The following is a 23,897-nucleotide window of genomic DNA, read 5'->3' as shown; positions in this document are numbered from 1 at the left end:
GAATTTTAATAATAATAACAATACCACTCAATAGTATATTTAGTTTATTTATCTGCGACAAGGCTACTTATACTGGTAAATTTGTACATCACAATCATTTCCATATTGTAGATATAATATTACAGTCGACTAATGATATATTTACACATTACGTGAAAAATAAATAAAATGCTTGTACTTATACGCAATTTTGAATATTGGTCCGTAAATCTGAGACCTTTCTAGTGAAATTCCTTCAGTGATAATCGTAGTCAAGAGGATCACAGCAGATTTAGATTAGGTTTCGGTATCACTAATCATCTACTATAGAAAGAACTAAAACTATCCACTGACCAGAAATGCAACTACAATATCTCCTATTATTTGTATTATATTATCACCTCTTTGGTGTGTGTAAGGAAGACAATAAGGCTTTATTATCAATCAAGTCTATCCGATTGCTTAATCAAACATTCCTACTCCTACTCGTGAGATATGGAGGTACTAAGACACACATTCTAAGTAGGCACTATATTCCAAATAGAAATAGCACCTACGCGCCTACAACTACTAGTATATTTGTTAAAAACGATGCTCTTTCATTGTCTAAATAGTATCTTTCTACGAAACGAACACATTTATTGCAGGCCAGAAAACACAGATTCTATTATAAGTAAAAATATGATACTTTTTATTAGTAACTAGTACACAAGCCTTCAATGGAATATAAGTCGATGATATTGTGTATTGTCGAGTTTATACATCACATTTGTTAGTTTTCAATTTATTCAACCCGATCTGTTTTGCTATTTTTTGGTGGTGCTCCTTGCTGACATACCTACCTTACCTACCTCCTGTCGATGTTGCGATTTGCTGTATTCAATTATTAGGTGGTGAACCCTGTTTAGTGGTAATGTGTGGTGCGATATTGGTGATGAGTGGAGGGTCATTCGGGAATTTTTTGGACCATCTCGAGGGAATAAGTTTTGAAAATAAATTAGCAATTTTTTTAATTGAGTGACAAAAGTGATAACGGCATTCGGGTTTTTCTCCTGAACTAAGTAATGGACACGTCAAAACACGCTCATCTAAATGCATGGAATGCGTTTTCAGGTGCTTTTCCCGGAAAAGCGAATAACGTTGCTAATTTCGAACGGCCCGTCACCGAGTTCGAAATTCGTGATAAGGATGATCGAACGATAAGAAAAATTCGATTTTCTTTATCATCGAATAGCCCAATCGACGCGGTACTCACTTTCAGCAAAGCTGTCTCAGAAAATCAGATGTCGTTGTCAGTTTTGACGCATCTGTCACTCATTTCGCTAAAAAGAGACCCCTCAGCGCGGAAGTCGTTCTCCTTAAGTTCCTTCCGGAAAAATTCGAGAAAAGTTCATACACATAAACAGTCAGATTTGGCCTATCCATCAGCAAGAAACACTCTTCCCAGTATGTACACATATACACAGATATTACCCCAAAATCCCTCCAAACACCTAAATTATCACTCGATATGAGGGGGTTAGTTAGTGGTGGTAAATACTTACTGGTGGACACCCTGCTAAGAAACACACAACGTTTAGTAGAACACAAATTCGGTGTGGAAAAAGTAAAAATCAATATTACTGTGTCACAGCTAGATTTTGGTTAAGAACATTCTACTAAGGAAGATATCGTTAGGAAAAATCCGAAAAAAAAAGCGTATTAATAGGGGTTGAACAAGCAGAAGTTCTACTTTATGAAACTACTTTATTCGAAACTGCTCAACTACAAGTGCATCTGCGACATCAAAGACGCGCTAAACTACACATGGAATTACAGACTACGCTAAGTAACTAGGAAACTTACACATTACTCGTATTCCTACAGTAATATTTAAGTTATATGTACGCCAAACGTCTAAACTAAGTAAAAAGTTAGTTTAATAGCTTGGATAATATAGTACCTTCTCAATGTTCAATGTCAGCTACCCCCCCTCTCCCCCCTAAAAGAATATTTACAAATGATTCAAAAAAACGTACAAAAATAGGGGTTCGATCTGCGTTCACAACATTATTGCTTTTTTCTGCGACTGTACTCGTTCAAATGAAATAAATATTTGGCACTGTGACCCAAAAATCTCGTGGAATGAGACTAAAGAAGCTGAACCAAGACACAAAGTAACTACCGTTCACACAGCTCAAAAAATGACTTACCGATTAAGTTGCCCTTAACGCGTGAGTTAAAATACCTTATGAGCAAAAGACTCTAGGAGCAATATGTCTTTTGACACTCAAAATACATTAAAACATCTAATTGCTCTTAGTTCCTATGCGCCGCAGTCTAGAACTGCGACTCGCGACTCCTTGGTCCGCAAATCACAATAATTAATGTTAACAACGAAATATGCTCATATATCACCGAGTAGTTGCTCTTTGCTTACATATTAAGTAGTTACGCCTAGATAATAATACTTAGGGGTGGCTAAAAATATCAGGTTTTAGGAGCAAGTTGTGGTTTTCATGCGCGCCCTCCGAAAGGGGCCCATGTTTCGAGTGGGAATCGAGGCAGTGACGAGTGGGATTTTGTCAGTTGTTGAATGGTAAAATTTAGATCCCACTTTCAGTTACAGACGAATCCCGACGATGTGACGCATATTGAGATCTCAGATTTTGAACAGAGTCGACGTTCAAGTAGAGTGTCGCACGTGCAAAGTTCGTCCAATTACTTTTCGGGGCAATTTTGTGTTCGGGAACGCAGTCGGCAAGATTTTTACACGGAGTGAATAGGCACGCAGTCAGTTGTTTCGTGCAGCTGCGTCCGAAAATTGCACCTTTGCTATCGATTCTGACAAAATCCTGCTCCGCCCTGAAACCACATTTTACTTACGAAATTGACAACGGTACATAAACAACCAATTCAGCTGCAGTATGAAAAGAGTTAGTCCGCAGCTAACTTATCAATATATTCAGTATCAGTACGCAACTCTTTATTTACAAAAACGCTAATGTTTAATGTCTTTTATGGAATGCTGCTGCATGTAATACTAACTACTTACTCTTTTTTTTAAGTACTTATTGCGGTTTATCGATATGCGGGTAAACTGGAATTTCAGATGGTTAGGATTAATGTAAATAAAGGTTTTACAATCTAAGAACTTAAACCGATGAGATCTCCACAAAACGAATAAGTTAATATCATTAAAAGGGTACTGCCACGTATCAGTCATGAGTAATAAGTACTTAGCCAAGTACCACAACCTTATTTCTGAACCATTATTGCCATGTCAAAAGGAATAACAGAGTCTGAGATGAGAGGATTGGAATTAATACTGATTATTGCGAGTTATTGCTTAATGCCATCGATATGAGCAATAACATTTTCGGCTCACTTCAGCATCATCGCAAAATGAGAATCCTCGTTTCCTAACCTAGCGAAAACTAATGAGAGTAAAAGTTGGCCTAAAAATACCGCTTAAATAAGACTAACAGTAGGCACAGTTCGGCGTCTTTTCGACGCACTCGACCGTCCCTAAAACGTCCAATTTGCCAACATGTTTAGGAACACTTTGCTCACAATAACTATTTTAAACGGAACCTTTTTACGAAAAAAAGACCAGTGTTCCTGATTTTGCTCACAATAACTATTTCGAACGGAGCCTTTTTACGAAAAAAGACCAATCGCGAGTCTTACAGCGACCTTAAACGTACATGCCCACGCCGTACATCGCACCCCAATCCACGCCCTGGAAACTAGACATGTCCACGTTTGTCAAGTTGTAGCCTTGATAAGGGCTGGCGGTCACTTGAGGCCCTGCCGTCAATGTGGCGGCGGAAGCTGGACCACCCCCTTGAGCTCCTGCGGGAGTTCCTGGATTGCCTGCGGCCGCTGCCGCCGCCGCCGCTGCGCCTGTTGTCATTGCAGGAATGGGATAGGGCGAGTATCTGGAAAAACGACAGTGCTGAGGCATTTTTTGAGAAATTTGCGAAACCGTTTTCCGATCGAAGTCGCATTAACTACTCCAACCGAGAAAAGTTCGCATGCGCGTTGAGCGATCCTCTTACCTATAACCCGCCAAATGTGGATACAACAACTTCCCGTACCCAGCTACAGCAGCTGATTGAGCTTGCGCAGCAGCGGCTGCGGCCGCAGCCGCTTGTACATGCGCTAATGGCTGCACAGCTAGAGGGTTCACCGCGGCTACAGCCCCAGCGACAGGGGCCGGCAATCTCACTCCCAATCCGCTGAGCATCAGTCTTTTGCCGAGCAGCTGTGCGCTGGCTTGTACAGCTTCTTTGGGTTGAGCCTTCTTGCACTCCACCTGAACCATCGTCATATAAAGATATTACAGATTGTTATGGGAATTACTGAATACAACCTTCTTGTTCTTGATGGTGTGAAAGTGAATTTCACACACTCTATCGACTACGTCCTCGTTTTCGAAGGTGACAAAGCCGAAGCCTCGGTGTCTCTTTGTTTGTTGATCCATCAACATGACTGCTTCTTCAACTTTACCGAATTGGCTAAAGTACGCTTTTACTTCGTCGGCTGAAGTATCCTGGCTGACCCCTCCGACGAAGATCTTTTTGGTCTTGTTGGGCTGCTTCGGTCTGTTTTTAGGAGTGGCATGTTTGGGGTCGATTTTCTTGCCGTCCAACGTGTGAATGGGCACTTTAAGGACCTTGTCTACGCTGGCCGGTTCGGAGAACGTAATGAAGCCAAATCCGCGGCTTCTCTAAAAATTCAGACTCGTGAAACGTCATTTTATTGCGAGAATGCGCGTCAGTCCTCAAAAAGCACGGACAGAACGTCATGACCCTCAACGTACGTAAGGACGGTTACAACTTTCACATACCTGCGTTACTGGATCCTTCATAATGAGCACGTCAGTGACGTTGCCAAACATGCCAAAATACTCCTTAAGCTTCTCGCTGGAAGTTTGCCAACTGAGGCCTCCAACGAAAAGTTTGCCAGGAGCCGGATCCCCCCCATTTGCCCCACTTTGGCCAATGGGGGTGCTTCTACCACTGGATCCGGAATGGGACCCGTTGAGTGTTACCAATTCATGGTGGTGGCTCTCCAGGAGACCGTTGGTTTCGCCCATGGTTGCGCTGAAAGAGGAGCCCAAAGTTAGTTACAACGAAAACCCGATTGGAGCTTCTTTTGTGAGGAGTTTCGGTGGGAAATTGGGCAATTTGTTTTGTCGCCTTGTTTTGCCGGAAAATGCGAGCTCCTGTTGTTACGGGAAACTTTATTTCTCTTGCACCCAGCAGTTTCCTCGTTCCTATTTTAATCCAGTTGATTGGTGGAAAAAATGGGTAATTAGAAAAAAAATTCTGAGTGGGTCGAATTAGGCCTGGTAGTTGCCCGAATATGAATGTGTTTTCGATCATTTATCTGGTAATAATAAATAAGCTACGTAGGTCCGATATTGATCAGTCCTAAATGGGTTAACTGCTAATTTATTCTCTATTTACCAAAAATACGGACGTCTTCTCTTTCAGTTATTTATGATATGCTCTGCTAGAAATAATGGACTACGTCGGGTAATGATTCTAATGGATGTCATCTACCAGGAGCCTTTTTTAAGGCAACTTTCTGCATTTAACCGATTTTGGTGTGGTTGGTCTCGATTGAACGCCGAACTTGATTTCGTAACTCTCCAAATTCGAAGATGCAATAGTGAATGCCCCTAATAAAGATGGAATTATTAAGGAAACCGTTCACGTATTCCAATATCGGCGGGATTTCATTAAAATTTTGATAGCGCGGGCCCCCTTTAGGACCGTGACATTCGGATGATTTAGAGCCCTATAAATACTCTATGGCTCTAATTAAGTTCGGAGTGTGGAGGGTTTAATGCTGCCAACGCATGGAGTACCACTAAATTATTTCTAAAACGGGAGAAATCTATGAAAACTGATAAAAAAAAAAATAAGACTTATTTTCACTATTAACATCGCTGAGCGTTACATCGAGGACCAAAAAATTGATAAGACGAACTGATCGCCTTATTGTGGACCATAAAAACGCTGATTTCCTGCTGAAACGGAACAGGTACAAAGGGCCCTACCCTAAACTGAATCATTGCTCAAGCGCGAAATCGCTAACGACAATTTATGGGCTTTTTCCTGCCAACACCCAATTCGACCAGCATTTTCGAAAAATTTTCACGAATTTATCAACCTTCAACGATAATCAGAGAGAAATTAGGAGGTTTGACAACAATGGTCAACTTGCAGAAGGCCTTGACGTGACGTCACGCCCATACAACCGCTCAGCGCGACCCGACATAGCGCGGATGACAATAGAACATTACCGGTATTAACAGTGTTGCCAAGATTTTTTGAAGATTTTGAAAAAGTTGCGCCGAAGGATCCTGACTCAGCTTTTCTCGAGAAACTTCCTTCTTATCACATTATTCTTTCAGAAATTTATGAGAAATATTTATCGAGCTTCTTTCTTCACTGCTCCCACTTCATTTAAAATGCGAAATTTGCCAAATTACAGGAAACGTCTAAAGCCCCCCACCCGCAGTCGGTCAGTGGCGGCCCCAGGGCTACATGTCTGCCACTGAAAGTAAGGTAGTTCCTCAACGGTTTGTCTGCATAGTTCATAATTAAATTAAGATGTTCATCTCCATTTTGCACATACCGTAATAGAAACTGATTCTCCTGCCGAACCGAAAACTTTAGTTCAACAGGTTCGAGCACCCCCTGGCGTCTTTATTGGCCTCCTCTTGTACCCAATGGTCATCAAAAATGGGGACAAAACCCTGTCCATCTTGTCCGGTTCAGGTAGGACGAGTTGACGGAGTAATTCCTCCATCCGGTCATCGGAAAAGGGGAGATCAATATTCTCCCCCTGGTGGAGGCGCGCGAAACACGTGCACATGCATTAGTGATATGGGGCGCGGCTCTTTCCCTCCATTCCCATGTTGCCAAATATAGGGAGAAATGTTATATCCAGAGTATCCATCATTTTCGGGTGCAGATTTGACGCTTCGATAAACTCAATTTCGTTCATTTATGACGAAGTGATTGGTATTTCGTTCGTCTTAATTTTCCACGTTCTGCTTTCCACAACCTCGAAAAATTTCTTGGATTTTTTCCACAGTTTTGTTGTTTCGCGAGGGCGAAAGCCGGGTAAAACCGATGAAACTCGGCAACGAGGTGGTCGCACCCGTTGCCATGGAGGCGATTGAGCGCTTTTCGGGGTGGAACGCGCAGTGTCCTCGACGCCTCTCAGTCGTCGTAGAGATCGCGTCGCGACGCGCCTAAACCGTTGCAACCCCCTTGCTCTGTCCTGCCACCATTTTGCCGAATTTTGCGCCCTCGGCTCTGATATTGTCCTGTCACAGCAGTACTATTTCCAGTTACTGCTGCTGCGGGACATGACCAGAGCTGCGGCCCCTCAGCTTTGACCAGTGCCCCGAAAGTGCCCCAATCGAGGATTGAAACTGCCCACAGGAAAATTTGCTTCTGTAGACATTAACTGTTATCTTTTAGAGTAGCTTTGATGGGTCGACCTACTGTACCATACATTAATACTATATAATCGATTGTGCCTCGTATTATACACACATAGAATATTCTGCACCCAGCACCCTATCTCCTCAAACCCCTAAACCAGCTTTCAGTGTAATTTAGTCAGTAGCAGTAGAATAAAGTTAGCTCATAGACAAACGAGTAATTTGAGTGTATTCTTTGAACCTAACCAAAAAACCTCGGTTCGTGCTCTAAAAGGCCATTGTTGTTTCGACGTCGCCCCCTCCCTCGGGTCAATACTAAGCCCTCACTCGCGCCCTCTACCATACAACCCTCCAGATAGATTTCCACTTTCCCACTCGCCGCCAGAGGGGGCTTTGCAGCTACAGCTTCGCGTGATTCTATTCTATAGAATTTATTCTATGCCAAAGTAGGTTAGTTGGAATTTCGTGGTAGTATGCACGTTTCTATTATCCTTGGAATAATTTCAAGCTCTTCTGGCAATAATAATAGAGACAAAAATCGTTACTTCCTCCCCACGATTCGGTGGTGGAAAGGGATCGATTCTCCATGACAATAGCTCAGGGGTCGGATCCGAAATAAGGGCTACAATACAATACAACAATGCCTTAGCTGCATGTGTTTAGAAGGGCGACATTTTCTGTGCGGCATAGTTACGAGTAAAGTTCGGTTTTGGGAGAATAAAAATTAGAATTATATTCTTTCTCGAAGAAAAATCAGTAGATTTAAAGATCGACGATGGAGAGAACAATAGTGGAAAGTGCAGAGAAAATATAAGATTTATTGCTATGAGCTCCACACTTTCAGGGTATATCATATTATCAGGTAGAAGGTAGTTTCAGTTTTGGTAGAACAAATGCTAGTTCGATCGGTAGATTCAAAGTTTCACAAAAGTGTAAGGGGCATTTTCCTAAATTCTCAAATACGCGAAACCCCGAGTCTTTTCGAGGGCTGCTGTCACAATACACAAATCATAAATGTTTTCTTTCCGAAGGGAGAGTCGGTAGATTGTAATTTTAAGCCCTAAAGCTTCTGCGGCACGATTATATGGAAATCTGCTACTTATGATTTCAATCGTCATCATTTGGGGGAATACTAATATTCATGCTTCGAAAGTATGGAAGAGAGAACGTGTCCCGGGAACGATGTCCAAACGACGAACATTTGTCCACCTTGTACACCACGCTCAAGTTGTCTTGATGAGGTTAATGTCGACGATATTCTCAACGATGCGCTCTCTAGACGAAGTAATTTTGATTTATAACTTAAAAGAAAACAATGCCCTTATGACATTGTTGCGAATTGCCGGTCAGCGGTGTCAGACAGCGGCTTGTCCATCTGGCCATATTGCCCCTTCGATATCTAGCTATTTCAGAATTTGATCAATTCTTATCGTCACTAAGGGAACTGCTTCATTTCGAAACACTTTTGACTACGTTTCGCACGCATTAACCGCATTTTTAGTAAACTCAAATTCGATAATTACAGAGTGGAAAATTGAGCCTCTGTTTAGCTCTAACTGGTATTATCGGTATGCAAAACCAGGACGAAACATTCGGTTTCGTTATTGGAAGAAATCAAATAATTTCCCTGGGGTATCTTTAGAGCCGCAGACGGAGCCAGGAAATCAATACTCCAAAAAGGACCGTGAGACGACCCGGAATACTCGTCGGACTTTAATGGGCTATGGGGTGTAATATAACGAGTCTGCGATCTTTAAACCGGTTCGGGGGTATAAAATTATCACCCCTAGAAAATGTATCACCTTCTAAGCTAATAAAACTAACAATTAGGCACAAAATATTGTATGACCTAAATAAACTTAATCCTCATCTAATTCTATGGTTTTGTCTATCCTCAAAGTTTACCTTCGTCTCCCTCCCTTCCTCTTCTTGCAAGCCGCCTTCGAATCTCCTCTCTCTCTTCTTCATGAGGGTCTCTGTGAAACTTGAACCAAAAATAAAATCATCAGTTTGATTGTTCATCAGTACCCCCCGAAACGTGCAACAATCTACGAACAAGGCGAATCTAGTCTGAGTTTAGTGATGCACGCAGTAGGTAGTTCTATAGGTGATTTTGTATTGGAAAGTTAATCTAAGGTTAACACTTAACTTAGGGATTATTGGGCTTTCGATAGAAGGGCCGATGGGGCCCTCGATACAATATAATTATACACATCTAACTAATACTGAAATGCTCCTACAAATTTGTATAGATAAAAACAACTAAAGAGACTTTAACAGTAACAAATTTGTGAGTGTTTCCCTCGACTTGGGACGAAATGCGGAGATTTCCGTTTGCAACTTTCGCGTAAAAATCGCCTTTTTTGAGTAAAACGTTCGGGGAAAAACTCACAAATTCACAAACATAATTACATAAAGACATTGTTTTCCAGAAATGTTTTCTATTATCCGCCAAACTTTATTTTTTCCATCGAACGCTTAGAATTTCAAAAATTTTCCTCGCAGCAAATCATCGCAGACTGGTATTCAGGCCTAAAATGGTAGCTCTTTAATCAAGCTCAGAATAGCATTAAGGTCCTTTGGCGTATTAGAAAAGAGCAAAGACCGTCTCTGTGTCAACTATACAGATCCACCTCCGGATCCGCCATTTTGTGGGCTTTTTTTCCAAAATTCAAAATGGCGGGGGTGGAAAGTTCTCTGACCTATTTGACAGAAATTGTTTACAGCTGCAAGAGTCGTTTTTTACAAAATTGTGATAAATCCAGAGAACATCATTTGCAAATGTCAAATTTCTAGCTTGAAATCCGCCGTTTTGTTTTTTCTAAAATTGAATGTGGCAGCAAGAACCTTAAAAATTGTTCAATCTCGAAAATTCCAAAAACTATCATTTTGGCAAGTGGGGCCATTGTCAGCCCCAGGGCGTCAGCGAGCCCTTCGCGGGTATTTTAGGATTTGCGAAGCTTTTTTGTGACTTTCATGGGATTTTCAAAGATCGACGCGCCTCCGCCAAATTTCGCCTTTCCTCGTCGGGGCCACTCCGAGGAAATCGAAACTTACTTTGGCTTTCTGGGGTTTTCAAAGGAGGTTTTAAGGCTGTTCGCAAGACTTTCCAAGATGTCGCCCGATCGCTAAATTTCCAAAGAAATTCAGTTGCGCGCGGAGAATCTTTCCTGGGGCCTTTAAATGGTTCTACCGTCGACCTTTCAAAATTTTGGGCCCCGAGAAGGATGCCTAGAGCTCCTTGGCGTTTTCCGCCTCCCGCGCGCGTTTCTCCCGGTTTCTCGAACACCTCTGGTTTTGGACACTTGGTGTCTTCTTCGAGACTCCGAAACGCCTCTCCGGGTCCGCCTCCTTTGAACACCCCGAATAGATGCTCGTAACAAATGCTCGGGGAATTCAATTCGACATAGGGAAAAACCGGGAAATCCTAGGGGGTCTAAAATATTATGGGGAGGTTAATACAGACAGGATTTAAAGTTTTTGACGGAATTCAAGGGATTGCTGTTGGGATCTGGTGGAATTTTAAAAGCTTCGGGGGAACTTTAATCAAAACCTGAATACTAACTTGCGGACAACATAAAAGGAAATTTTTCAGTTCATCATCAGAGCTGAATGTCATAGATCACATTTACTGGTACACTAAAGGGCTACTAAACACTAAAATATAATAGTACATACAGATATGCCTACGTAATTTAGAACTATGGAAATTGTGCTAAAGACCCACATTTAATGGTAAAAACGACGATTAAAGTGTTACCTCTAAAGCCTACGCTCTATTCTAATACTATACACTAAAAGTAGATTTCTCTAAGGCAATATGGACACTGTACAAATTGATAAGTAAATAATATATGCTGCATTTTTAAGTATTCGCTTTCAGGTGAATATCGAATTTCCCCTGTTCGTTGCAACTGAGGACGTAATAATAGGATTATTGTAAAGTTCATTACTAAGGCTGCCTTTTTTATCGGGAAATTGGGTTTTGGAAGGTTTCCCTTGCGCGGAAACTTGCTTGCAAATTGTATAAATATTGTCGCTAGAAAACAAACATTTGCTCAACATAAACTCGAGCAACGAGGACAGCTTCGGCAATAACAATTAAGAAGGTGATGTGTGTGGAATATGATTTAACGCAAGAAACAGTGCCGAACTACACCACTGGCGGGCGGGAGAAAAGGGGATCTCGTTGGCACGCCAAGACGGCTCCTGCCTTTGCAGACGCAAAAGAAACAAAGGGAAGATGAAGTAATAATCAAACAAACTGGAGCACCGGAAACTGGAAAATAACAGAAATTTTCGTGCGATCCGTGCGTTACAGGTCGGGAAATCTGCCTCCTGCGGCCGGTAAAGTGGCTTTACCGTGCGGATTCGCGAGGCGACCACGCGTTACCGCACCGTTCTTGGTCTCGTCGAAAGTACCCACCTCCTCCGTCCTGGGAGAAATTAAAAGCTTACTCGTTAACTCACTTGGAAGTTAAAGTTAAACGAAACCGAACGATCGCGGTTAGAGACGGCGAAACTCGTGCGTTTCTGATGGGTTCGCGTTTAATACAATAAGAAATTTCTATTTACTTAGCGTTATTGTTAGCTCTCGGCAAATACCAAATCAACGTTCGGCCGAAGGTGAATCTTCCGACGTTTTGAAAATTGGAAATATCGGGTGGCCGAAATTATAAATAGAACCGATACACGGTGTCACAAATACTATATGTTTTCTATCGACGGTTAAGTTCAAAAACCTGTTACAATGGGATCCTGCTTCCACGCTAAGCAACCGCTACAAATGAGTACTAAATACTTTGTCAAACAGCAACAATTACATATTACGAATTTGGGTAATGTAACGATGACTAGACCAGGTAGATGATTCCTGCTCCCGCTAACGGTTAGTTACCTCTTTGTTTACGGCAAACAAACAAAAACAAGACGAGAATTGAACGTAGTGCCAAACCACTCTTTCCGATTGGTTCGCATCAGCAGCAGCAGCAGCAGCAGCAGCAGGAAAACCACACAAGCCACTAATCCCCGTCTTTGTCTACAACCCGAGCTAACACGAGACGAAATCCGTCTCGTACATTACTCCAGCAGGAAAATGAGCGTTTCTTGTGTTTCTTTTCGGAGATCGAGACTATTTTATTTGCATTTTAAAAGGCCTAAATTAAGTACAACAAGAACAATAGCAGCGGCAACTAATCGGCTGGTTACAAGTTGCAAATCAAACATGCCCGATAATAAACTGCATTTAGTTGGGTTGACGATACGGACAAATAATATTGGTTGCGACTGAACTTACCCGACCATGGGGGGCGGCAGGACCGGGGGCGGTATGGCGTACGGGAATATCTTGGTGGCGGCGGCCGGCGGGTTTTCGAACAGCATTATTTTTCGATCGGTTAATTCGAGTTAAATCGGGTTGAAAGAGCGATCACGTGCGCCTACACATTCACCCTCCGAGACCCTCGTCGAGACTGATTTTGAACCGGCTTCGGGAGTTCGTTCGAGGCAGCTGCACGTTGCCGGCCGCAGCGGCGGGCAGGCGGCCGTCGCCGGCTGTTTTGTCCCGACCCACCACATGCTCCGCTGCCTGCGAAGAATCGCACGGATCGTGACTAATTCGACTCAGTTTTAAAAGTCGTGGCGATGGCGGGACACGTGGTTGGGGTACGAAGGTATTTTTTCGAAAAAGCGCCGAAAAAAATGGGCGTTTCCTTTGTGGAAGCCGAACGAAAATGGTTCGTGGTACTGCGCGGTCTTGCGCTGCGAACTGTCAGGAGCGCACCGAGTAATGTCGCAAAATCCGGCGATAATTCACCGTTTTTTTTTTTTCCGTCGGCCTCAGTGGCCCCACAAAGTTCTGAAATCGCGCAACACACTGCTCGTTCTGTGTGAAAAACTGTCGTTTTGCTGTCCTAAATGGTGCTGCGAAGTGCGGCCATTTTCGACTTGGAATTGTTCAACAATTTATAAGAAAATCTTCAAGGAACAAAGCTTCTCGTCTCTCGTCCTCGCCAGAAGTTCCCCGTTCTTTTAGGACATCCGTTGGCGGAACTTCGCAAAATTCAAAAATTCGGATTGTTATCTATGAAATCTGCTTCGTTCCACTCTTTTCAGTTCCAAGACCACTTAAACCTCGTATGCCCGCATAACGGCAACTTTTGCCTGAAAATCCAAATACCTCGATTTAATAATCTGTTTACAAATACGGCCCAAGGACAGGGGAGTATCGTGCGACGCACCCCCCCCAGTCCCGCATTTCACGTAATTTTCTGTTCATCCCTCTGGAAGCTAAAAACATATCATGGCAGGCAATAAAGCAACGTTTCCATAACTATTTCCAAGAGAGTCGTAAATTTGGTGAGTTGGCACGCTTATCGGATGCCGGTATACAAATCTGAACCGTGTTTGTTGGGGATGGCACTGCGGCATCGGTGCCGTCGCGACGTCAGTCACGACATCAGCTGATGTCACGCGATGGATGGTCATTTCTAAGAACGTTTTCCAAAGGTTTCCCGAATCATTTCTAAATTAATAATGCAAACATAACCGAATGTTTTCAAAAGTTTGTTCCTCCCTCAGATTTTCTCTTTCAGAATTTTGAACGTGCTTTTTAAGCTCTTAATGCCGTTAGCTTTTCGAATCGTCAAAAGTGAGTTTTCACCGAGGTTTCCGCATGACGCAAGCTCTATACGTAAAGCGCTTTTCCAGAATACTGGAAACATGTGATGGATAATCCACTTTAAGAAAGTGTTTGCCAGTTTACGCTCTTTATAGCTCGCGTAAAAAAATCGCATTTTGTTGCGCATAAAAGGAAGTTTTCAGCCATTTTATTTATGGAAAACAAGAAAACAAGGTGCCAACCGAGGTGCCAACCATCTCTATTAATCTAACAGAAAAGCGGATGTCTGGCGCTTCTCTCATACGATATTTATTGCCCATCTGTTTCAGTAAATAGGAGAAGATAATTCATTTTAAACACTTATTTCGATGCGAGTTTACCAGCGGAGGCCGTTTTAAAAGGCTCTTCAGGATTACAGGCACCAAAACAACTACGAGGCTAATAAGTGAGAAAATGAGTAAACATCGAAAAATTAATAAAACAGAAAATGAGGCTCAATAAACAGGAAACAGCTGTGAGTAACTAACATGGGCGAGTAAGTTCTAAACCGATTTTCCTGCTTCGAGCAGGGCAAAGTGGGAGTCGCTGGTATTGACCTTCAACTTCGCCACAATCGTGACTATAGATGCAATGCCCTGATGGGTTCCTGCAATAATGCGTGCAAATCATGAGGCAACACACTGGATAATTTTGTCAGTTTAAATGCTAATTCTGTTTCTCAAAACCGACGAAATCCCAACCAGTTTTACCGGATGATTCAGACCTCGGAGGGATAAAATGAAAACAACCCTAGAGGGGTCTAAGATCCTTTGGTGCTTCTTCTTTTACGATAGGTAAAGTGTTTGTTATAGTACCCATCCGAACAGCCTTGAGCCAGGGCAGGTACCAGATACACAAAGAACAGTGGGTACCGACGAAGTTTTACTGTCCTAGGAGAGCGGACGTGAGTCATTTGCCCTTATTAGAACCTCGAGGACCGTTTAGAAGGCAAAAAGACTGGTCAGAACTGAATATTTCAAACGCTCTAAACCCGGCATTTAACCATTACCGCAGCTGCCCTTGTTTACGTCCCCATTTCGGGTTAAAATTCACAAAAACTTAAATCTATATTTTAAGCTTCAAAAGCTTTTATCGGTATTATTCTAATGCTCACTATATTACGAGCAGGTGCGACGTGGTTTTAAGAAAATTCCTATTTTCCAAATTACGAATTCATGACGTGGAAAGTTTGCAGCAATTGACCGTGTTTTATAACGGCTGTTTGCTTTGTGCTCGACCATGGCGCCATCGAACGAGTTCGTTCCCAAGTTAAGGACTGCAGCCAGAAGTCCGGGGACGCGGTTCCTGTAACTCGTGGCCACATCTAACGGGTGGAGAAGGAGTTATGTAAATTTCATAAAATTATTTTGCTATTTCTTGCCCTTCGTCTTATTTTCCTTACGGTCAAAACGTTTATATGAGCGTCACACGGCTTATAAGGGAATATTCTCGAAAAAATACATTGTGGGTTCCACCGTTTTGGAGTTGTAATTTTTCAAATTCGATTCATTTTTGTCAGATCTGCTTCAAAGGAATGTTTAGCTCGGAGATTGGGTGAACCGTGTCGCGCTGATCTACATCGCTGGAAAGCTCGAAACTCACTCTACGAACTACGAGATTTATAGCGCGATTTGGCAAGTTACAGAATCGTTTCAGAGCCAGATACAAATGTGGTAACCACGATATGAGTCAGGAAAGAAAATTCCAGAAAATTGTAGCTTTAAAACTACACCGATGGCACCACTCTGATTAACATTACTTGTAAGCCTAAATTAATATGTGTGACAAGCAGCAAAGTATGAAATTTGTGGAGCGATTTGACAGTTTACAGGACCGGAACAGGGCCGTTTACCGTGAAGTCGTCTCAACTGTCGATAACGGGGCAATGAAATTGGGAGGAACGTAGTTCTGTTACAAACTTATACATATATGGAGCGATTCGGCCAAAGCGCAGGTCCGCACCAGAGCTAAATCTCACTGGAAACTCGCTACAAAAATGAAAATGCAATTTCCCGAGAAAATTAATCTATTTTCATGACAAATTGAGCATCTAGATTTGAATTTCACACGACACAGCCATCATTTCGCACAATATTTGTTATCCCATACCTGAGTTCACCTATACGTATAGCTCTCCAATTACTAGCTAGAAGTGTAGTTCCCCATGACCGATTCCTTTTCAACCCGAAATGGAGGTAATGGACTTTAAGCCGGGACAATAACCCATCGGTTCCACCAAAAACGTTCGCTAAACAATTACTTTATGACAGACCATGTCGCAATGCGAAATATCTCTCCATTGTTTGTTTTCAGTTTTCCAATTTAATGGATAAATCAGGGAATTGCGGCTATGTGCTAATTAGACTCGGAAATAACCATAAATCCATTTAATGCCTAAGTTAACTGATGGAATTTCAGGTGATTTAAGAACAAAATGGGGCGTATAATGCATTGCTTTTGTCGAAATGTTCTATCAGTTCTGCCGTTATCACATTCGCCTTATTTTAGGGTCGAATATTTACGTCTCAGCTCCCGGGGAATTGCGCGACGTAAGGGGCATCTTGACCGGTCAGTTGCGTCGGACTAGAAGAAACGACTTGAGCCGTGACTTCTCAAAAAAGTGTCAATCCTCTCTTCGAGAGCCCACGTCATTTTTTATTAACGCCAGTCTTCCTATCTCTCAAATTCCGGCTGATTTAACAATTTGAGTCGGCTCCCTCAGTTTGCGCCTCTATTGTCGCCCATCCACGAGAAGGGTGAAAAATGGCTTCTGCACGGTTAGGCGATCCCGGAAAGTCTTTGAGGCCTGATTGAATTCGCGAATTAGTCTCTCAAACCCAAAAAATGGAGTTTCCATTAAAAAAGTATTACTAAAGCGAGGCCGGCTCCATCTAGCGATGAACTTGGTAGGAAGAAATACTAATGCATTTTCTCCTAAAATGATATGCCTCATCAATCATGGGAATTCATTATATCGAGAATAAAGGGTCTAGATTTATCAAATATGAATATCTGGTGAAGATGGAGGGATGGAAATAAAATCTTTGAATATAGAACTGCGCTTTCTTGTAACGCTAGTGCGAGCTGTGTAGCTCGTTAAAATTCCAGCACCGACTTCATTAATCGCACCAAATCAAAAACCTCCTTGTACCCGTCGACGTTTTGCTGATGAGTTTGCTGAATCCTTGAAAATATTTATAAACATTCGTTGCTTTTGCATGCGTTAAAGGTACCTCGATTACGTTATCTCAACATCTACGACCTCGATTCGTCGAAAAATTCGAAAATTAACAAATTTTTCTATCGTTAAACTACGTGGCGCGAATTAATTAAAAGAAAATTGTTTTAATGAATTCTTCGAGAGTAACGGTGTCGTCCGCATATTTTTGCATTTGAGCGTCCCCGGCGCTAGCGCCCCCACGGCGACCGCTCGGCGTCCGGCGAAAGCAAACTACGTCCGGGAGGAAAAAATTGCGGGTTTGTCCGTTGAACGTGACGAAACAATGCGCGGCGGACGATCCAATCGAAGAATTTGATTTCTGTCCATGCGAAATGCTCAACGAGTAGTTAAAAAGCAGCACGCACCGACCTGTCCTGTATTGCCTGGAGAGTTTCGATTTCCTTATATGTGATCAAATCCAGTACAAAGGAATATAAGTGGCAATTTTAAAGTCTAAACTATCCTTACGCGCATGTAAATCTATTCCTAATCCAGTTCAGAGCAAAAAGCCGATTTCTTCAGATTCTAACGTCGAAACATCGTTCCAGATGCAGTTCATTAATGCGCAAATCGGCACCTTACCATGAAACCTATACGGTCTAATTATGAAACTACATATATGAAATAGCACCACAAATTGTAATAGTCTTAATACAATAACCCTAAATTGTGCACCTCTATAGGCCTAAGATCAGGTGTTAAAGGAGGCTAAATTACTTATTACTAATTAATATTGTTAATTCCTAAAAGTTTTAATACCAAAACTAAACTGATAATGGAGTCAATGTGACAATAACGGGCCTCTAAGGACTGGTTGCACGGTCGCAAGTCGGGCTTGGCCGGCGGTTAGTTTTTGAGGTGCAACCAGGCCTTAAGGGGTTCCTACGAAATGATCGTTAATAAACAGGTTTAATAATAGGTGTTTTTTCATGCTAAAATATGGAAGAGAGCAATAGTGCAAACTGACCAGCTAAAAATGTAGTGACCGCTTGAATTATGCAAGTAACAATATATTCCGTTTGTTAACATACGGTTAATGAGTCTTCGCTGTGTGGAATAATGATTATTTGTCCCATGGAAATTCGGTCGTAGAATTACGTAAAGTGTTGGTTTAGCTTTCAATAAGCTTGCACTATTCGGTTATATTTACAACCCCGCTTGTAGTCTTTAAATCCCTTCACAAATTACTAAAAATGTATGGAAATCTAGGTTTAGTAGTAAATAACGTCAGCTCCAGGGCAAAACATGGTCAATAGTTACTCACCAATCGAGCTTCATGTTAGGGTAAATTGTGACAGCCATTTATCATCTGTTCCTGATGTTCCCTGAAACACAAAGAAACTTTCTGATGAGAAAAATCTAATTTAAACCGAGACTTAAAATTGATTTTCCGCTTTCAAATGCAAGGAAATAAACTGCATGCTTATGCTGCTAACTTGTTTGTTGTATTTTCCTGCTGGATGCTGCTGCAGCTTCCTGCAGCTGATAAGAGTCTCGCTACCTGCACCGGTTAATTTAATTATTGAGTTTGCCATTCGTTACCGATAACGCCTTGTATGTTGCCGTGAAAATGAGGTAGGAATTTTCAAATGGAACGCCGAGCCCCATATAGTGATGGGACGATTGGGGAAATAAGCGATCGTTAGATGCCGAGCGGACGAATCTTGGGAATCTTTTAGATTTCCAGGCGCGAGGCCTCGCGAAACTGGACCCCTTAAACTCGGCAAAATTCACAATGGACCTCTGGAAAAGTTCAAGTTTCATTTACTTGTATCGGAACATCGGGAGTTCGTCTAAAAGACCCATTCGCCTCTCCTCGAGCCCACGGCTGGATTCTACCATTTTAGCCCGAGAGAAATGTCGCATTTTATACGTCACAAACCCATGGTCAAGTTCTCTCATTGGTTTCCACATGAGTTTATGTACGAACACACGTCGAACGGTATTAATTATCGGATAATGTGCAAGAGTGGGCAGGGGCTCTCGTGATAAACAAATAAGTAAATCGGTCACTTCTGATCATGCGTAGGCAATCAACACATGATTCCTGTGATACCAAACTTCGTGAAGCCAAGGTCGTGTTTTTCATAATATTTGAGCATTACACGTCGATACGTACCTATATTGTCCTCCTAACCGTCACGGTAAATATTGATTCTGCCGTTTCTAGCACAGATGGTGGAAATGAATCCCACGAAATGCCCAAGAAACGTTATAATTAGGGCTCAGCACAACGGCTTAAGCCGAGGTCGAATAGAGGTGAAGAAAACAAATTCACTATTCACGCACAATCCGAACCGAAGGTGGAGCGACGACTCACGATATGCCAAATCTGCGTTCAATTTGATTAAAATATCCCCAGGAAAAGTGAGATCGAGTCCATTAATCGAAGATATTTAATCTCGATTCGACGTCCTCGGATCAAGATCAAATACCTACCTATACAAAAACGGTTAAGGTGACCCAAGGTTGCCTTTTTCTTGGTCATGGCTTCGAGCCACCTATCTATAATAAAGTATACCAAGAAATACGGTTTGTCGGTGTATAAAATCGTGGCCATGATAATGCATTGGCAGGGAAAGGGACGATGAGATTCGGCCGCGTAAATGAAACCTCACGTGTTTTACCGAAGTCTCGTCGAGCTCATTTAAGGCTCCTTCGGAGTCCCCAGCGATACGTGAAAAAACTGTTTTTTGATGAAAATCACTAAGACGCACAAACGGGCGTCTCGACGACTTTCAGTGTGCGACAAATTCGAAAACTACTCGAAGTCTCTTCGCTTCTAGACATCGCGGCACCGAGACGATCGACTCGTTAAGGGAAGTCGAAAGACGTTTCAGCAGACCAGTTGATAAAAATCTCACTTCTTATCGTCAAAGTGTGCCTCTGACCAATCGCGTCGCCCCAATTCGAGACGGCCGTCAGCGAATTGGCCTTAGACGAGCCTAATTTCGTCGAGAACGGCCAGGACGTTTTGCGGGTGTTGGAAAATACTCTGGTGGAACGTACTCATTCGTTTGATATCACAATAATCATTACCGCTTGCGTGGTACGTACCATCGTGCGAAGAACGGGCCGTAAAAATTCATTCGTGCTTTTCATTTCAATTTTTCCCGGATCGCGACAAGGGAACTGTCTCGCAACATTCCCATGCCGAGTACCGCCCTTCGCGTTCCCGTCTTTCGTCAAGGCAGATGGCTCGCAGTTGACTTTTTCCGAAACTGCTGGAGGAAACTGCCGATAAAATTCGATCGTTTTACATGAAAATGCAGTGATTGATTGCCAATTTGCAGCCAACGCCGAGGTCAATGAAAAAAAAAACCATTACGGAAACAGATTTGGGTCCACTCGGAATTAGTTTCCAAGACCGCAAAAAGTTCGGTAGTAATGAAAAAGTGGACCCCCCGAAGATTAACTTTCCTGGGTAAATTAATGAAGAGGGAGAAAATCGTCTCGATAGACCCATCGAGGGACACGAAAGAGGACGGATCCGGGAACGATGATCAATCTTGACCATCAACATCTACTGAATATGAGAGAAAACTGTTCGTTTCCAGATGATTTAATCGACGGAAAATATGTTCGACGTGAATCTGTGAAACGAAATTTCGCTTGGCACTTACTCCTTTAGGTCGTCAACACGTTGGTGCTCCTCAAAACTGCAGACAGCCAATTATTGTGTGAGGATATTTTGAGGAAAAGTCCGCTATTAATAGAGCGTACTTGACTATTTTCGTTTTGAGTCGGTTTTGCTAATTCGATCGCTTTTCGATAGAGCGATGATTTACGTGCGAACGCTTGCCGAGTTACAATTTAAACGATTTTATTATGATCTCATGTCGGAAATTATTATGGTTGTCCGTCAAACTGGACGAACCGACGAATACCTTCCCGGGAATTTTGATCTCTCGTCTCGAGGATGGCCTCGACCACCGCTCGACACCGACGAAGTCCGTCCAAATACGTTTCGCCAATCTCGGACGAGTCTTCGGGGGGGCCGAGTCTAAGAACTACTTCTCGTCCAACTCCTGTAACTTCCAGAGACATGCTTGGAAAGACAGATTGCCAACAGCTCATGAATGAACTCCTGTTCTTTTATGTAGAATTCATATTGATTTCGGCCCTCACGCGTTCGTCCTCGAGATCGCGGCGTTCGCCGTTATTTTACAATCAAAGACGTTCCCAATGAAACTTATGGTATATTTAGCTTTTGTCCGAATGCCAAACGGTCCAGACTTACTGAATCTTTAATTAATTATTATTCTCGTAATTTATCGATGTCCCATTGCAATTCGAATTAGAGAATCATTATTTCAGCTCCGGCAGTTATTTACATTTAATTGCATTTCGTGTAAGATTTAGAGTACATTGATTGTAGAACCGGCGCAATTTTAATAACTAATTATGTATTTCGACCTACGTATTCTCTCTTTCGTTTATGGGAACAAAACGAGCTGCCGCAGGCAACAGGGAACCTTGACAAGCCGAGCGAAAACGTAAATATGAAATGGAAGCAGGGTTAAGATGACTTGAACAAATTGGTTTTATGAAATTGTAATAATTAAACTATTCGCTTTAACCTTCGACGATCATACTTTAAAGTTGTAAGAGTTAACCGACGAACGGCGATAATTCCTGATACCGAAGAAATTTAAGTACTCGTGTTAATGACATTGGGCGGACGAATGCTGACCGAGGTCACAGCAATACAACGACATCTCTCAGATCGCTGGTACCTGAAGTCTAAAGTTTACTTTGGGCTGAAGGTCAGTTTCACTTCATGCGGACGCATTCGTCGTATGTGGACTGCCGGCGTTATTTCGCCGTAATCGATTTAATCGAAAACCAGTCGAAAACAATCATTCTCCCACATACACACGTATAACACACGACACAACGAAATGAAACAAATATCGAAACCGTTAACGGTAAATTGCGATGGCTTCATCGAGGAATGTCTACATTCTTGACGCAGCCGCCGACACTCGCCGGTGCGAAAACTCCCCCGGCTCGTTTAAGTGTCGTCTGGCAGGAAAGGGCGATTCGGGAGGGCCTGAGTCTTAGTCGCAAGTAGCCAGGAATGAGCGTTTCTCGTCGGAAAGTGCTCGAAAAACTGGATTTTAATCTCCTCGTGGTGGTCACTAATCTGCCAAGTACGGAGAGCAATACTCTGTTGGAGGCGAGTCCGTCAAGTTGACCGAGTCAACAATCGGTTGCGGCAATCGAGGATGGGATAGAGAGCCTCTTCCGAGGGCCCTGCTGAAACGAAAACAAGTGTCAAAGAGACACTCGTGCGTGAGAAACTACATATTTCGACTCCGTCCGCGCAGACCTCTGGACCTCGGTGAGGTGGCCCCGCGGGGCCCCTCAATGACGGTAGCCAAACTGGTAAAAAATATTGGAAATGGTAAAAAATAGGTACCTCCCTTCTTCCTGGATAGCTCAATTGGGGCGTTGAAGGAGCTGGAAATGCAGCACGGGATGTTTCATTTTACCAGCTTTCCGAAGGTTACGCCGATTAAAAAAGAAAATAGGTGTCAAGGGACCGCCATACCTTACAAACCAAACGTTTCAACCCTGTTTGCGCAGGCTCCTAGGGCTCATTGAGCTGACTCTATGAGTTCCCGAAAAATGATACAAAATGGGCAATGGGCGCAAGGAAACGTTCTTTAGCGCCGATATAAAAGTAGCAAAAAGTTTGTACCGGCAGTTTTCAAGAGTATTGCCGAGAACCTGCGGTGCTATAAAAATGTACGGAATGTTCCTGGGGCACATTCCTCGTTATTGTACGTTCGAACAAGCATGGCACATGCCGAAATTTTGCTTTTTTTACGACCTTCAGAGTAAATTATATATAAATATTTTTTCAAATCTAGATAACCGAGGGGGCCCCAAAAATAATCTTGAGAATTCTGATAGAAAATTGTCAATGTTACCTTTTCGTCGTCGTCCAACTTTACCGCGGATATTTTCCTGCTGGTACCGTCGACTTCCCACAAAAGCAACAACGTCTTTAACTGTAACAGCGAACCGAACTAATTCCACTCGGGCGGACCGTGAGAAGAATCGACTCTTTGTCCTGCGACCACATAACCTCGTCTGATGTGTCGCCCCTGCTCTCACACAAACAAATGACAATCTTCTTCACTCACTCAAAAAACAAAAAAAAATAAAAGGATTTTTCGAAGAAACAATCTTCCGGCGACGTTGCCACACGTGACTGCTGGCGGCGCAACCGGTGTGAATGGTTCCTGCCGATGGCCCCGAAAACGTGCAAACCGTAACGCTACTCGCAACGATCTGTGTGTAGCCCTGCTGCAGCAGGAGGCGGCAGAAAGTGGCGGCGGTTCGTGTGGGCAGCAGGAGGCGGCGCGGCAGGGCGCAGGGCTGGAGATTTCGCACCGGTTTTGTGTTTTTCAGGCCGCAATTTGCCGCCAAAGAAAGACAATCAAGCGAAAAAAATCCTACGAGAGTTTTGAGAACTGCGGACCGTACAGGGGCGGACTAAACCCTCGGGCCGCAGTTTCACTCGGAAATAAACTCGGACGAAAATGATGTGTGAAAATAAAATAAAGCCAAGGGTACGGAACCGA

The 23,897-nt window shown here is 42.8% G+C and overlaps 1 protein-coding gene across 5 annotated transcripts; it reads right to left on the bottom strand.

Moving 5' to 3' along the window:
• Positions 1–1,705: 1,705 nt before the first annotated feature.
• msi (musashi) lies at positions 1,706–23,623 on the bottom strand. Of its 5 annotated transcripts, XM_066294721.1 has the most exons (7): positions 23,241–23,623; positions 18,569–18,629; positions 9,332–9,410; positions 4,811–5,066; positions 4,334–4,690; positions 4,020–4,276; positions 1,706–3,899 (listed from the first exon to the last, which is right to left on the bottom strand). In XM_066294721.1, exons 4-7 carry the CDS (start codon positions 5,057–5,059, stop codon positions 3,656–3,658), a joined length of 1,107 nt encoding a protein of 368 aa, XP_066150818.1. In that variant the 5' UTR covers positions 5,060–5,066; positions 9,332–9,410; positions 18,569–18,629; positions 23,241–23,623; the 3' UTR covers positions 1,706–3,655. The 5 variants fall into 5 exon arrangements, with proteins under 5 accessions (XP_066150818.1, XP_066150816.1, XP_066150817.1 ...); XM_066294719.1 differs by lacking the exon at positions 9,332–9,410; XM_066294720.1 differs by lacking the exons at positions 9,332–9,410; positions 23,241–23,623 and adding an exon at positions 19,424–19,644.
• Between the last annotated feature and the right edge of the window lie 274 nt (positions 23,624–23,897).

Source organism: Euwallacea fornicatus, chromosome 21 (assembly GCF_040115645.1).
Source record: "Euwallacea fornicatus isolate EFF26 chromosome 21, ASM4011564v1, whole genome shotgun sequence".
Lineage (NCBI taxonomy): Eukaryota > Metazoa > Arthropoda > Insecta > Coleoptera > Curculionidae > Euwallacea > Euwallacea fornicatus.
The sequence above is the reverse complement of the archived record's forward strand: the minus strand, read 5'-3'. Positions and strand labels throughout refer to the sequence as shown.